General features: G+C 43.0%; 1 protein-coding gene across 1 annotated transcript in view; it reads left to right on the top strand.

Annotated features, from left to right (window-relative positions):
- Nucleotides 1–14,970, top strand: part of exoc3l2b (exocyst complex component 3-like 2b) — a 61,251-nt gene that overhangs the window by 38,293 nt on the left and 7,988 nt on the right. The window contains exons 3-9 of the mRNA XM_061045796.1: nucleotides 8,827–9,136; nucleotides 10,073–10,339; nucleotides 10,780–10,898; nucleotides 11,154–11,268; nucleotides 12,369–12,479; nucleotides 13,711–13,811; nucleotides 14,737–14,853. Of these exons, the coding sequence (XP_060901779.1) occupies nucleotides 8,827–9,136; nucleotides 10,073–10,339; nucleotides 10,780–10,898; nucleotides 11,154–11,268; nucleotides 12,369–12,479; nucleotides 13,711–13,811; nucleotides 14,737–14,853 (1,140 nt within the window). The remainder of the gene's footprint in view (nucleotides 1–8,826; nucleotides 9,137–10,072; nucleotides 10,340–10,779; nucleotides 10,899–11,153; nucleotides 11,269–12,368; nucleotides 12,480–13,710; nucleotides 13,812–14,736; nucleotides 14,854–14,970) is intronic.

Consider the following 14,970-nt stretch of genomic DNA (forward strand, 5'->3'; position numbering starts at 1 on the left):
GGTGTGTATGTGACTTTCGGGTCTTTTGGAGCCAGCCTCAAGTGGACACTCATGGAACCGCAGTTTTTTGCACTTTATCATTTTTTTCTTCTAAAGACAAATGCCTTGGCCTTTTTTCATGCCCTCCACCGAAGAGCACCGTCTTTTTTGTTCCATTACTAGTTCAAAGACGCTGTCCTGTTTCAAGACTCTTCTGAACCCGTGGTCGTCGCTTAGAATAGAATAGAAAAGCCTTTATTGTCATTATACAATTGTACAACAAAATGATTAAAGCTTCACCTTAAAGTGCACACACATACATCCACAGCTACGCACATCAAAAAATAACTTGCATTCACGTAAGATGTGCAGTATGTGTAGAGGTATTTACAAGAGGATATTTATATATATTATATGTGTATTGCACAGTAAAAAAGAGAGTCCCTTGCCAGAGTACAGAATTTAAATAAATATTTCACAGTCTGAATTTAAAAAAAAAAAACAAAAAACTTGATCTCCCTTCACAGAAGCAGTAATTTTAGCCGGCAGCACTCGAGAGTCACTGCTTCACCCTGTTAGCTTGTTTGTGTAGTCATGTGACTACGCCTTTTAAAGATTGACTGTTAGGCTTTTGTGCCTTCACTGGATTGGAGAGTGGATAGAGTTTGAAACAGGGAGAGAGAGAGATGACATGCAGAAAAAGGAGCCACAGGTTGGTCTTGAACCCAGGCCGCACACACAAGGACAACATCCTCTGTACGGGGGTACGGGAACTGACCGCTAGTCCACTGGTGGCCCTTGTGTGACTATGCTTTTTAAACAAAGTGATGCATGTGTAACACACAGCTGGGCTCTTCTGATGGACGTCTGAACCGCTATCTGCTGCTGGAGGACTTCCTGTCAGAGAGCACGGCAGACTGATTATCAGAACACTTCACGCTGACAGACACACTCACACATCACTTCTCCAAACATGGAGCCTTTCACAGTTTGAGTCTCTGATGTGTGAACTCTGAAACTGTCATAGAGCGCCACAGGAATGAGTCCTAAAACCAGGAAGTAAGTTAGCATTTGAGCGCCATGGGGTCTAACGTCTAAAAGTCAACGGGGATGTTGAATGTGTTTGTGGTTAGACTCCTGAAATAAGGTCTGTGGTTAACACAAGCTGAAGAGATGTTGGTGTTTTGTTAGACCACATAAACTACGTTAGGTAATACCTCCACTTGTGAAGTTTGAAGTTGCTAACAAGCGGCTAAATGTGACTACAGCGGTCGTCGGGGACATTAAACGTCATCACGCCGGACACAGAGGGCGGGAACTCTCTCACTAGTCGGAGATGTCTCCTGTAGGTTTAATCTTTAGGTTAAGGTGAATATTATGTTAGTAAACTATTTATTAAGCTACGTGGATTAGTTTATCGGAGATCGTCTGAAGCGTAACGCTAGTGACGTCACAATCATCCCACCGTGGTGTAGCTAGCTTGTAGCATAACGTTAGCTTTTTACTTCTGTCGGCCGCATTAACGCTTCAAACATCATAAAAATGGCGTTCATCTGTGAAGATTATCCTGCTGAACAAAACGCCTACGCTTCAGAAACGTGTGTTTAACACAGAGATTATTTTCTGCAATGATCCAAAATCCAATGAAAACATCCCATAGGAGGATTCTGGTTAGACCCCATGGAGATGCTACTTCAGGGTTGGACTACAAAAATACGTCACATGGTTTGTTCTCTATTGTGAGAAATTCGTAACTTAGCAAGACTTTGTATCTTCTGCTGCTAAACTGCATGTTAGCTTCTTACTGTTATATCCAAATGATGCTGTTTAAGGCTCATTTACGCTCCACGTCGGTCGTCTTACAGATACAGACGGAGCCTTCTGTCCGTCCTCTGCGTTCATTTCGTCTGTATTTCTGCACAAAGCTTCAGATTTGTTGCAATACGACGTTGCTTTATTGTTTTACTGCATCCTGCTTTCCTGAGCAGATGAGTAATTTAACTTGAAGATGTTCAGAAAGAAAGAATGAAGATAAGAAATGTGAGAGGGAACATGTGTTAACCAGCTGTGCCTGCAGGGAACGAGCTGGTTAAACCCTCGGCTTATGAGAGGATCAGTCCTGAGATATTACAGAGCGAGGCGGAGAGCAGGAGAGAAATTCATGTTCAGACTTTTACTTGATATCTGATATCTGTCAGACCATCACTGAGCACTAACACACGTTAGCATGTGTGTGAGTCTTTATAGGCCTACATATATATATATAAACATTATTTGGTATTTATTTCCTCTGAACCTTTGAATTGTTGTAATAAGTGATTATCCCCAACAGGTGTCGGTAAAAATGATCACATCACATCTTAACGTATCATATTGTGTTGCAACTTATCACATCACTTTTTATCAAATTGCATCTCATCTCATCCCGTTGCATCACACATCTCTTAACAGTATCATGGTACATCACATAACGATTACAACACATTGTGTCACACACATCACACAGGACAGAAAGAGTTCTGAGACCTGCAGGAGAACCGGGTCCTCTCAGCTGATCGGAGTGAACCCACAGACGACCAGAGAGCAGAAAAATGTGAAAGCAGAGCTCAGATTACAGTCAGCACATGCTCACACAATACTGCTACTGTTCACACACACACACACACACACACACACACACACACACACACACACACACACACACACACACACTATATTAAATGTACTTAAGTAGCCGTGGATCAACATTAAACTCATCTCAGATGCCTCTAATTAAAGCCTTCCTCTCCTCCAGGTGTATCAGATCAGGTGAATCTGACTCAGCAGCTTCTTCCATTTCACACAGAGAGTCACAGAGTTCAGAGTTCAGAGTTCAGAGCGAGTCCTTCTCGAGCGTTAGATAAACTTACAGAATGAATGAGACTTGTCTGAGAATTTTCACATCGGTGGAAACTAAAGAGTCAGAGAATAAAACCAGAGCAAACAGAGAGATATCAGAATTCTAACAGAAAACTAACAGAGCGTTAACAGGGAGCTAACAGGGAGCTAACAGGGAGCTAACAGAGCGTTAACAGGGAGCTAACAGGGAGCTAATACAGCTAACAGAGATATAACGGTAAAATGATAAAGCTAACAAAGAGCTAACAAAGAGCTAACAAAAACTAACAGGGCGCTAACACAGCAAACACAGCTAACTGAAAACCAACAGAGCGCTAACAGGGAGCTAACACAGCTAACAGAGATATAACGGAAAAATAACAAAGCTAACAGAGTGCTAACACAGCTAACAAAGAGCTAACAGAGTGCTAACAAAGCGCTAAGAGGGAGCTTACAGAGAGCTAACAGGGAGCTAACAGACAGCTAACAGAGAGCTAACAGAGAGCTAACAGAGAGCTAAGAGGGAGCTTACAGAGTGCTAACAGACAGCTAAGAGGGAGCTTACAGAGAGCTAACAGGGAGCTAACAGAGTGCTAACAGACAGCTAAGAGGGAGCTTACAGAGAGCTAACAGGGCGCTAACAGAGTGCTAACAGACAGCTAAGAGGGAGCTTACAGAGAGCTAACAGAGAGCTAACAGACAGCTAAGAGGGAGCTTACGGAGAGCTAACATTGTACTCAGGTGAACACTAACTGTTAGTTGTGCAGATATTCTAATTTAGGTTTGTAGAATTCATCAGAGGTGGGCACAGGTGTTAACTGTTAATACGTAAACTAAGACATTATCTTCGATGAATCAGTCAGTTCCATTGATAATTAGCTGAAGATAAAATTAGCGTCAACATTAACCTGTATGATAACGTGCTCTTCTAGTATCACTGGTTCTATACTAGAAAGATAGGATTCTTGTGATTCCGACTGTGTAAACTATTTCAAGATCTAACCAACACAGAAACCACAATCTACACATCTGTCAGACCACCGACATACAGAAACACGTTTGATTTTCTTACTTTCTGAAGGTCGACTGTTCTCTTCAGGTCATAATATTCCAACAAAAAACGGACCTGCTGCATCAACAAGGTTTTGAATTTGAATTTATTAAAAGCTAGCCCCTTGAGATGCGTCCTATCATTTTCAAGGGGGTTTCAAGTCATCACAACCATACACAACAGCATTACTTAACAGACATGCATTAAAATTACACAAATACAGACAGCCCACCCCATCCCAAGAGTTTACATGAACTCTGACCTTTCGATTGACACAGGACCATTTGATCATAGACATGAGAAAGAATGCAGGTTGTTGGTGTTTCTACATCTGCTTTACTTTCCAAACTAAGAGGCTACGTTAGCGTCAGACACACAGTCCATCGATATAAGCAGGATAAAATGTTGTTTCCATATATGGTATGCAGCCTTATAAGGAAACATACTGTGTGCTCACTTCTTACTGACTGCTCCAGTCTACTTAAACCCACAGTGACATGAGTTCAGTGATGTAATGACATGGACTGGGAGGTTTTGATGGTGCTGCTGATGGTTCTACTGGTTGTGGTGGAACAGTATGTGACAGAGGGTGGAGGTGGGTGGGGCATCATCCACCCAGCTGGAACAGATTTCCTCTAAAGGCTGAAGCTGAATAATAGGAGCTGTGTTTCAGGGTGGAGGAGCTCTCTGACACGATGTATATGGGTATATGTGTGTGTGTGTGTGTGTGTGTGTGTGTGTGTGTGTGTGTGTGTGTGTGTGTGTGTGTGTGTGTGTGTGTGTGTGCTGTTACAGCTGTTTTACAAGCTCCGGTGTCGTCCATTTTAAAGGTGCTCAAAGTGCTGATATATCACTTTAAACTGACCACACCTGTGAGTGTGTGTGTGTGTGTGTGTGTGTGTGTGTGTGTGTGTGTGTGTGTGCGCGCATTGTTTCCTCTCCCCAGAGGTCTCATTATAACTAACCTCCACACTGTAACACACATTTACATTTTTTAAAACATTTGTCTTAAAATAAACTCAAGATGAGGTCAGACTGGATTGGACTTTATTTAGAGGGAAAAAGAAGTGATTGAAATATAAAAGTGCCCAAAACTGCAGTTAGAGCCCCATGTTAAAATGTTCAACTTTACAGCTGCAGTTCCTCCAGTGTCCACTAGAGTCTGTCTCCTGCAGTGAGTCAGTCCCCATAGAGCTCGATGTTAAAATGTCTAACTTTACAGCTGCAGTTCCTCCAGTGTCCACTAGAGTCTGTCTCCTGCAGTGAGTCAGTCCCCATAGAGCTCGATGTTAAAATGTTCAACTTTACAGCTGCAGTTCCTCCAGTGTCCACTAGAGTCTGTCTCCTGCAGTGAGTCAGTCCCCATAGAGCTCGATGTTAAAATGTCTAACTTTACAGCTGCAGTTCCTCCAGTGTCCACTAGAGTCTGTCTCCTGCAGTGAGTCAGTCCCCATAGAGCTCTATGTTAAAATGTTCAACTTTACAGCTGCAGTTCCTCCAGTGTCCACTAGAGTCTGTCTCCTGCAGTGAGTCAGTCCCCATAGAGCTCGATGTTAAAATGTCTAACTTTACAGCTGCAGTTCCTCCAGTGTCCACTAGAGTCTGTCTCCTGCAGTGAGTCAGTCCCCATAGAGCTCCATGTTAAAATGTTCAACTTTACAGCTGCAGTTCCTCCAGTGTCCACTAGAGTCTGTCTCCTGCAGTGAGTCAGTCCCCATAGAGCTCGATGTTAAAATGTCTAACTTTACAGCTGCAGTTCCTCCAGTGTCCACTAGAGTCTGTCTCCTGCAGTGAGTCAGTCTTCATAGAGCTCCATGTTAAAATGTCTAACTTTACAGCTGCAGTTCCTCCAGTGTCCACTAGAGTCTGTCTCCTGCAGTGAGTCAGTCCTCATAGAGCTCCATGTTAAAATGTCTAACTTTACAGCTGCAGTTCCTCCAGTGTCCACTAGAGTCTGTCTCCTGCAGTGAGTCAGTCCCCATAGAGCTCTATGTTAAAATGTCTAACTTTACAGCTGCAGTTCCTCCAGTGTCCACTAGAGTCTGTCTCCTGCAGTGAGTCAGTCTTCATAGAGCTCCATGTTAAAATGTCTAACTTTACAGCTGCAGTTCCTCCAGCGTCCACTAGAGTCTGTCTCCTGCAGTGAGTCAGTCCTCATAGAGCTCCATGTTAAAATGTCTAACTTTACAGCTGCAGTTCCTCCAGTGTCCACTAGAGTCTGTCTCCTGCAGTGAGTCAGTCCCCATAGAGCTCTATGTTAAAATGTCTAACTTTACAGCTGCAGTTCCTCCAGTGTCCACTAGAGTCTGTCTCCTGCAGTGAGTCAGTCCCCATAGAGCTCCATGTTAAAATGTCTAACTTTACAGCTGCAGTTCCTCCAGTGTCCACTAGAGTCTGTCTCCTGCAGTGAGTCAGTCCTCATAGAGCTCTTTGTTAAAATGTCTAACTTTACAGCTGCAGTTCCTCCAGTGTCCACTAGAGTCTGTCTCCTGCAGTGAGTCAGTCCCCATAGAGCTCGATGTTAAAATGTCTAACTTTACAGCTGCAGTTCCTCCAGTGTCCACTAGAGTCTGTCTCCTGCAGTGAGTCAGTCCTCATAGAGCTCCATGTTAAAATGTCTAACTTTACAGCTGCAGTTCCTCCAGTGTCCACTAGAGTCTGTCTCCTGCAGTGAGTCAGTCCCCATAGAGCTCTATGTTAAAATGTCTAACTTTACAGCTGCAGTTCCTCCAGTGTCCACTAGAGTCTGTCTCCTGCAACTCACCTGTTTACATAATATTAAGGCTTAAATAGATGTAGAATTAGGGGGTGTGGTCTCTGTGAGTGACAGGTAGGAGCTACTAGCTGTCTGCTAGGTGTCACCTCAGCTAATTCAGTCACTGACCTTTAACCTCTGGGCCGTGTTTGTGCTGTGTCTCCTCCCTTTCTTCCAAATATTCTCACTTCAGGCTCCCAAAATATCAAGACAGTTTGAGCGGAAAGGCCAAACTGCAGGTTTTAGAAACATTACCTACTGACCATTAGGTGGCGTCACTGTGTCTCTGTCTTCTTCTAAAGTCAATGACCCGGGAGGATGTGGAGGCTGAAATTTGGCGTTTTCTCTGCTCCAGGAACTGAACTTATTTTGACTTAGAAGAGACTAAAATGTGAATTCAAAGCAGAGATGTTCCCCTCACATTGTTCTGTTTGTAAAGAAGATCTTCCTCTGGGCACTGTGTGTGTATGTGTTTGTGTATGTATGTGTGTGTCTTCCTCTGTCGACACAGAGGCAGACGAATGAGGCAACATCTGGAGTCCTCACATCCTCACCCTCTCTCTCTCACACACGCACACACACACCGCTCTGAATAACATTTGTGTGCCTTCCAGAATCTCAAAAGGCTTTTATTTGAAGTAGTCGACCTGGAGATGCAGCAGTTGAGGCAGGAGATGGCACTACTTCCTGTGTGTGTGTGTGTGTGTGTGTGTGTGTGTGTGTGTGTGTGTGTGTGTGTGTGTGTGTGTGTGTGTGTGTGTGTGTGTGTGTGTGTGTGTGTGTGTGTGTGTGTGTGTATGTGTGTGTGTGTAGTTCCTGGTGTGGCAGTGTGTGTCATGTCCGATTCTGGTCTGACTCACTCCTCGCTTGAATACACTGATGTTCTTCATCCTTTAAGAGTATATATTTTCCAAACATTGACGTCACTGCTGGGAAATGATTCCTCCCGAACAAAACGACAAAACAGATCAGCGTCCTCTCCCACAAACATCTGATTCAGAAACGACTCCAATATGGTGAAAACAAGAAGTCAATGTCACTCACAGTAGATGACGTCGTCACCGTGAAGTCCCAGCTCTGCTGCTGTGACATCATCTGATGACATCACAGCACTGTCAGTCAGAGAGGATCCCAATCACAGACCGACGTCTGTTGGTACTTCAGTTACAGCTGATTCAGGAACACGTCGCTGTGATTTAACAGTTAGGAAACGTCCAACTTTACAGCTGCAGTTCCTCCAGTGTCCACTAGAGTCTGTCTCCTGCAGTGAGTCAGTCCTCATAGAGCTCCATGTTAAAATGTCTAACTTTACAGCTGCAGTTCCTCCAGTGTCCACTAGAGTCTGTCTCCTGCAGTGAGTCAGTCCTCATAGAGCTCTATGTTAAAATGTCTAACTTTACAGCTGCAGTTCCTCCAGTGTCCACTAGAGTCTGTAAATTCCACCAGCAGTGAGAAGATTTAAAAGTTTGTAAACTGAGCAGAGACGATGTATGAACACCGTTTTTATTTTTAGAAAATGAATTTTAAATGGCGATAAAGTCATTTCATTCTGAGTTTACAAACACAAAGCAAAGACATAGATGTGAGGAAAACTACAGGCGACTTTTCTGATCTGGTAAATATCGTTATGAAAGGATTGAAATGAGCTTTAAACCAAACAGGACGAGCTGTGCAGATCTCCGTCCCAGAGGAGGAACCTTCACACTCGGCCTGTGAAATGTTTGGAATATAAATGTGCTCAAACCTCCCACAAGTCTCCCAATGTTCAACCATCCGATCAGTCATTCTGTGGGAACCTCCGGCTCCGTCCCGCTGAGTCCCCGAGGGCTGCTTTGATGTTCAAAACAAACCAACCCACCTCCAGAGCGATGCACACACACAGCAAAGTGTGTGTGTTTATAAGCAGCTGTTGATGCTATTCAGTCAGACGAGGTTTAACTTTGAAAGGATTTTAAAAAATAACAACAAACCGATGATTCAACGGTTGTCTTTCTGGTCTTGATCCAAAGTTTTCATGCTTCCCCGCACACAGGCTCACAGAACCTGCTGTTATTAAAATAAAACTTTATAAAGAATAATCTTTATTTATTTATTTATATTCGTAAAAAGGCTTCATATCAGCAGCTCTGAAAACATAGACCATTTGTATTCTTTAGTCCTGAAGACGCGGTTCAGGTAGAGGTTTAACCTGGTCTGTCTTCCCGTCTCCTTCAGTCCTGGAGATCCTGCAGCTGGTGAAGAAGCGGGACCTCCTCCTTGCCGACACCCACATCCTGGAGCTGGAGCAGGAGTGCAACGAGTCCGCCGCGGCCGAGCCGGAGGACGCCGGCAGCTCCAGCGTCAAAGATGGCGGCCGGAGGAAGGCGAAGGACGTGGAGCTGCTGTACGAGGAGCTGCAGAAGGAGCTGTGGGCCGTGGTCAGGGAGTCTCTGCGCTCCCCGACCGCCGGGCCAAACCTGGGCCTGGTGGTGCAGGTGAGGACTGCTGCTGCCATGGAAACAGGAGGGACGTGTACCAGACAACTAGAAGAGTTTACTCGACTTCAAGTAGTTTCACTAGTCTAGTAACGTCTGGATTTACTCTGAGTTTAGATTTTTAACACGTTCTATGACGATGATTGTTTAAGTACCTTTATGATGAAGTCTTTGTGCATTGATCTGTAAGAGTTCACAGACTGAGAGACGACTTACACAATAATTCACTCCTTTTTGTTACCAAACAGAGTTTAATCCAGCCGATTTACAAACTCTTGAACTCTTCCAAACTTAAAGTCTTTATATGTGATTTTTCACTCTTAAATATATAAATCAAGTTTATCCTCTGAAAATAACTCTGTGAGTCATGACTGTCTACAATGGGTGTAACACCCGAGTCCCACTGTCTGTGATGTTTTCAGAGTTTTCAGAGTCCTATCTTCACTTTGTTTACATCGCCCGGACGGCCGGCTGACTCCTCCCCTCGTGTATAAAAGTTGTTTAATTGAGGGACTAGAGAAAAGAAGAATAACATACTGTACTCACTGCTTAACTGTGTTTCTAGATCACGCTCATTTCAGGTAAATTTACATGCAGTGTGAAGATACGAGCAGAATAAAGATCGCTAGCATTAGCACGCTAACACAACAATGCAGCGCCAGTTGTTTTGGTTTCATGCTGGTGCTCAAGGGCGACATCTGCTGGATCAAAACATCACATAGAAAGACGTTCACAAAACTACATGAAGTCAGTCGTTTTGAAAAACTCATACCTGCAGTATAAAAAAGTTCCACCAGGGGGCAGAATATGTTTGTCTCATTGAAAGAAAAGATAAGATTTAGATCTCATTTAGTTGAATATAAAATGACTGGAGTGAAGAATTCTTAAAAAAGGTCAACAAAAGATAACCGCCGCCTCACCTGTCTGTGTGTGCAGGTGCTGCAACAGGAGGAACAGACTGATAAAGACTGGGCCGCCAGCGAGGCCGCGGCCCCGGGGGGCCCAAGGCCCCGCCGTCTGAAGCAGAGGTGGAGGGAGGCGGTGGAGGCGGTGGCTGGCGGCTCGCTGCCTCAGGAGACGGAGTTCACAGCCGGAGAGCTGGACGGGTACCTGGACCGTCTCCGGGCCCGCGTGGTGGACGACCTCGGGGCCGCCAAGAGGAACGTGGTGTCTATTTACCCCGAAGAGTACCAGCCCTTTGAGGTGAGAACACACCTGGACAGAATGCAGAAGTGTCCTCAATCAGTAGTCTTTCTAATGTCCAGCAGGGGGCGACTCTGTCTATGGCTCTTTTCAAAAACGCACAAAACTCCACGTGTACTTAATGAAACTGCTTTAGTACGTTTTCATTCAATTGTTTGTTCTTCTCCACTTTTTTTCTGATATTGTAAATGAATTCTTCTCAGAGCGTATTAAACATGAGCTCATGTTAAAGGCTAATAAACATCCCCTTGTTTTAGATTTTATCCCACTGCACTCTTTTATTTTACGTTACCTCTACAACCTTTTCTTCCTGGTTTTTGATCTCGCAGTCATGACTCTCAAAAAATTCTGTATTCTTTGAACTGAGGATTCTTTCATCCAGCAGCACACTGAGCTCTAAAAATTCACTTTACGATACTTTCCCACCTTTCACCTGTCAGGTGTACGTGCAGAGCTACCACCAGGCGGTTGCCAGGCGACTGCAGGCCATCACCGAGAACCAGCTGGAGATCACAGACATTTACTCCCTGCTGGACTGGCTGCACAACATATACAACAGGTACACACACAAGAGACACAAGCATTAAACATTCTGTTACTCACAAAACAAAAAGTTCCAGGAAGCCACATATACCTAACGAGTCCAGATTAACATCTAATGTTAAGATATAAAAAGGAATAAAATAAGGCCTTTTGTTATAGTTTAAAAAATCTGCAAATGGTTCAGGAGAATGTCCTTGTTGAGTGTCTTGAAAATATATTTTTTACCTATCACAAAATTATTTTGCTTGTTGTGTCCGTATGTTTGTTTCAGAGACGTTCTGGGGACGGTGTGTATCACGAGTCCGTTCAGCCGCTCTCATCTCAGTCCTTTGCTGCCTTCAGAGACGGTGGACAGACTGGAGCTGGACTGTCTCAACTCTGTGCGGGTGAGGAACAAAAACGCTGCTGGAATAACACATACTGACTGTTTAATACAGTCCAACAACATCCGTGTTCTACAAGGTTAAATTATTGTTTTTATTGTGACTGCAACAAGTGAAATATTGGATGTTCTGGTAAAATAAAAAAACATTTCAGCTAAAAGTGAGAAGTTTCTTGTTCTAAATCCACTCTGATCCTGTATTTGATCATGTCTATAAACCCCTCTATTTCAGCCCTGCTCAGAACAGACTGTTTCTGTGTCTGTACCTTTAAATATGTAAATGAGCTGTGTCTGACCACGCCCCCTCTCTGGAAGGGCTTGGGGTGTACTCGGTGCTTTCTCTCTTCATGTCCTATTGTTTACGGTGAGAAGGCAGACTCAGAGGGCAGAACAAACACCTAGCTGTGGGAGTGTCACCCACCTGGGGGAGGGGCTACTGCCCTTTGTGATGTCATGAAGGGAAAATCTCCAAACGGCCTGTTTGAGCACACATTTTCTGAAAAGTAGAGCAGGCAGAAGACGGAGAGGATGGACTTTTCTCATCATTGGGGGGTTTGTAGACGGACTAGAGACACATGTTAGAGTTAGAGGAACATGGAGAAGATGATTTTCATACTATGTGACCTTTACGTCAATTCCTCAATCTTCAAACCTGCTGTTCTTCAAACATAAGGCTGATGCTGTTTATTGTTTTGACTGGGAGTGAAAGAACTTACTGTAAGCTAGCACTGATGCAAATTAGCTATTGTTTATCCTCTGATATTTTTTTTGTCTAAATGCTCTTCTTGTTGGTTTCTTCTTTTTTATCTTTAATTGTTTTATTTTTGAGAACAGATAAGTTGCAATACAAACAGCTGATTGTATCAAAAGAAGGGCTGGAGTTTAAAAAGTTAGCTTAATGCTACAAGCTACACACTACTTGCTATAGATTCTTCTGCTTGGTTTGGATTTGCTGATGATGTGTAATAAGTTCATTAAATGGTGAGCGGTCTTGTGTGAAACGTAGCTGCATTATTCAGCTGTTGATAGTCAAAGTAAACACCCTCTAGATTATTGTTAAAGTTGAGGTGTGTTTGTTTTTAACGCTGGCTCCTCCCTGTTCAGGCAAAAGTCACCACGGAGCTGAGCCAGGTCCTGGAGGAGGAGGAGAAAAGGTGGATGGAGACGCTGCACATTGAGGAGTATCAGATCACTTTGGCCAAGACCGTCATACAGGTAATCACTGTGTAACCATGGTAACGGGGGGATAATGGATCCACACAGCAGCTGGCAGCTCTGATCAGTGTTTCCTGTCAGTTTAAATAAAGGTTATTGAATCAGAGCGAGGTGTTACATAAAGGTGGATTCCGCTGTGTTGTGTACACTGATTGTTTTCTGAGTCGTTCCTTGAATCGCGGCCAAAGTCAACATCGAGCACTTCCTGATCTCACACACTCACACACACACACAGTCCTGTTCTTATGACGTCACAGGACCCTGCATTGATTTACATTGATTTTCCCGGGGACTTTCTCTGACCTCCCCCTCAAACCAAGTCTTACCTCTACAAACTATTGGTTTAAAGTTTGCAGCAGAGGAGACACATCATAGGTAATAACTTCTACACAAACATTCATACAAATAAACATTAATTGTGTTTTAACTGGTTGCTGCCCTCTGGTGGAAAAATTGAGTATTGCACGAGAAAACAATTTAACAGGTTTGAACAGGTTTTATTTACCAACTGAAACCAGCAGTTGTCCAAAGAGAGTTTTAGTCAAACACTTTGGAATGCATGTAAAATGTAAAGTATTAAAAGCGGGTTGTCGGATAGCCTAGCGGTTATGTATGCACGGAGACTAGTCCTCATCGCAGCAGCCGTGGGTTCAAGTCTGACCACAGCCCTTTGTTACATGTCATCCTCCTCTCTCACCTCCCAATATTGTCTCTCTTCAGCTGATCAGATAATAAAGGGTTACATTGTTTAAGCTTTTCCTCCACAAAGAGTCTTGCAGTCTCTTTTTTTCTGTGTGTTCTGCATCTTTGAAGATTTGAAGTGTGGCAGTGAAACAGCTGACTGCTTTGTCATTTCAGAGGTTGCAGGTTGATCTGGGAGTGAAAGAACTTAAGCTAGCACTGATGCAAATTAGCTATTGTTTATCCTCTGATTTTTTTTGTCTAAATGCTCTTCTTGTTGGTTGAGAAGTTTTCTTCTTTAATTGTTTTCACCTTTTTTGAGAACAGATAAGTTGCTTTTGGAATCAGTAAAACCTATGAAGCTGGATAATACAAACAGATGATTGTATCAAAAGAAGGGCTGGAGTGCAAAAAGTTAGCTTCATGCTACAAGCTACACACTACTTGCTATAAATTCTTCTGCATGTTTTGGATTTGCTGATGATGTGCAATAAGTTTGAAGATTTGAAGTGTGGCAGTGAAACAACAATTGACTGCTTTGTCGTTTCAGAGGTTGCAGGTTGATCTGGAGCGTTCTGCCTCCATCAACAGAAGTTTGGGTTCCAGAGTGGCTCAGTGCAGCCTGAACGGCCTGGCAGACTTCCTCTACAGGTAACCACATGTGAAAGTTTTGGGTTCACTGAAAGTTGTTGCTTTTTTTTTTTTTTTTTTCAACTTTGTGTTTATTGGGCAATCCAAACATAGTTCATTTTTCCGAACATAAGTTCATTTCTTACATCATTATTCTTTTTTTTTTAATAATGTTATACAAAACAATAATAGAATGCAGAACAAGAAAACAAACTGGTTATAATAATATCTTAGTTTGCCCATTTTATTTTGTAATAGAGAAAAATAAAGCAACAAAAAAAAAGCAACACACATAAAAAAAAAAGAAGTTGTTGCTTTTTGTCCCTGACAGGCTCAGTTTGTTAAACTGTGTTTAACTACATTACAGAAAGATTGTTAAAGATGAAGAAGCCAATTTTTATATTCAGAAGAGATCGAATCCAAGCTAATCCTTAAAAGCAACAAAGACACACACACACACACACACACACACACACACACACACACACACACACACACACAGACACACACACACACACACACACACACACACACACACACACACACACACACACACACACACACACACACACACACACACACAAACAACTCAATGCAGCCATTTAGCAGCATCTCTCCTGTTTTGTGAAGGTTCTGGTTTTTTTATGGTGTTTGGTGTCTTTGAAGAGAGTGATGCAAGAGCTGTTTCTGTTTCCAAAGCATCTTTCCATTTAAACAAAAAAACAATAGTTGTAGGAATCCTTCCATAAATAAAATAACATATTTAGAACATGCATTCTTTCGGGTTGTACTTTGAAGTTACAGCCAATTACAGCTTGTTTAGTGGTTTCAGTTGAACATCTATAAGCCGTTAGTTACATCTAAAGCTCTGGCTCTAAAATAATGTCATTCACACGTTATATTGATCATGATTGTGAGACTTGAATTTGTCTTTACTTGTTTTTAGTTTCCAGCGTAAAGTTGAGATGTTTCATGAGGGGATGCAGAGCGGGATGTTTGGAGACAACGAGGATGGATACGTGTCTAAAACCATCGCCCTGGTCAACTGCTGTCCGCCTTTCAGGTACGGAAAAAAACTGTCAAACAGTCAGAGAGACTGAATTTATAGTTAAAGGGGAGGGGCATATAAATAAGACAAGGCTTTTTAACTAGTTGAAAATGAGTTAATGCCCCTGAGTGC

This window comes from Labrus mixtus, chromosome 9, assembly GCF_963584025.1.
Source record: "Labrus mixtus chromosome 9, fLabMix1.1, whole genome shotgun sequence".
Taxonomy (NCBI): domain Eukaryota; kingdom Metazoa; phylum Chordata; class Actinopteri; order Labriformes; family Labridae; genus Labrus; species Labrus mixtus.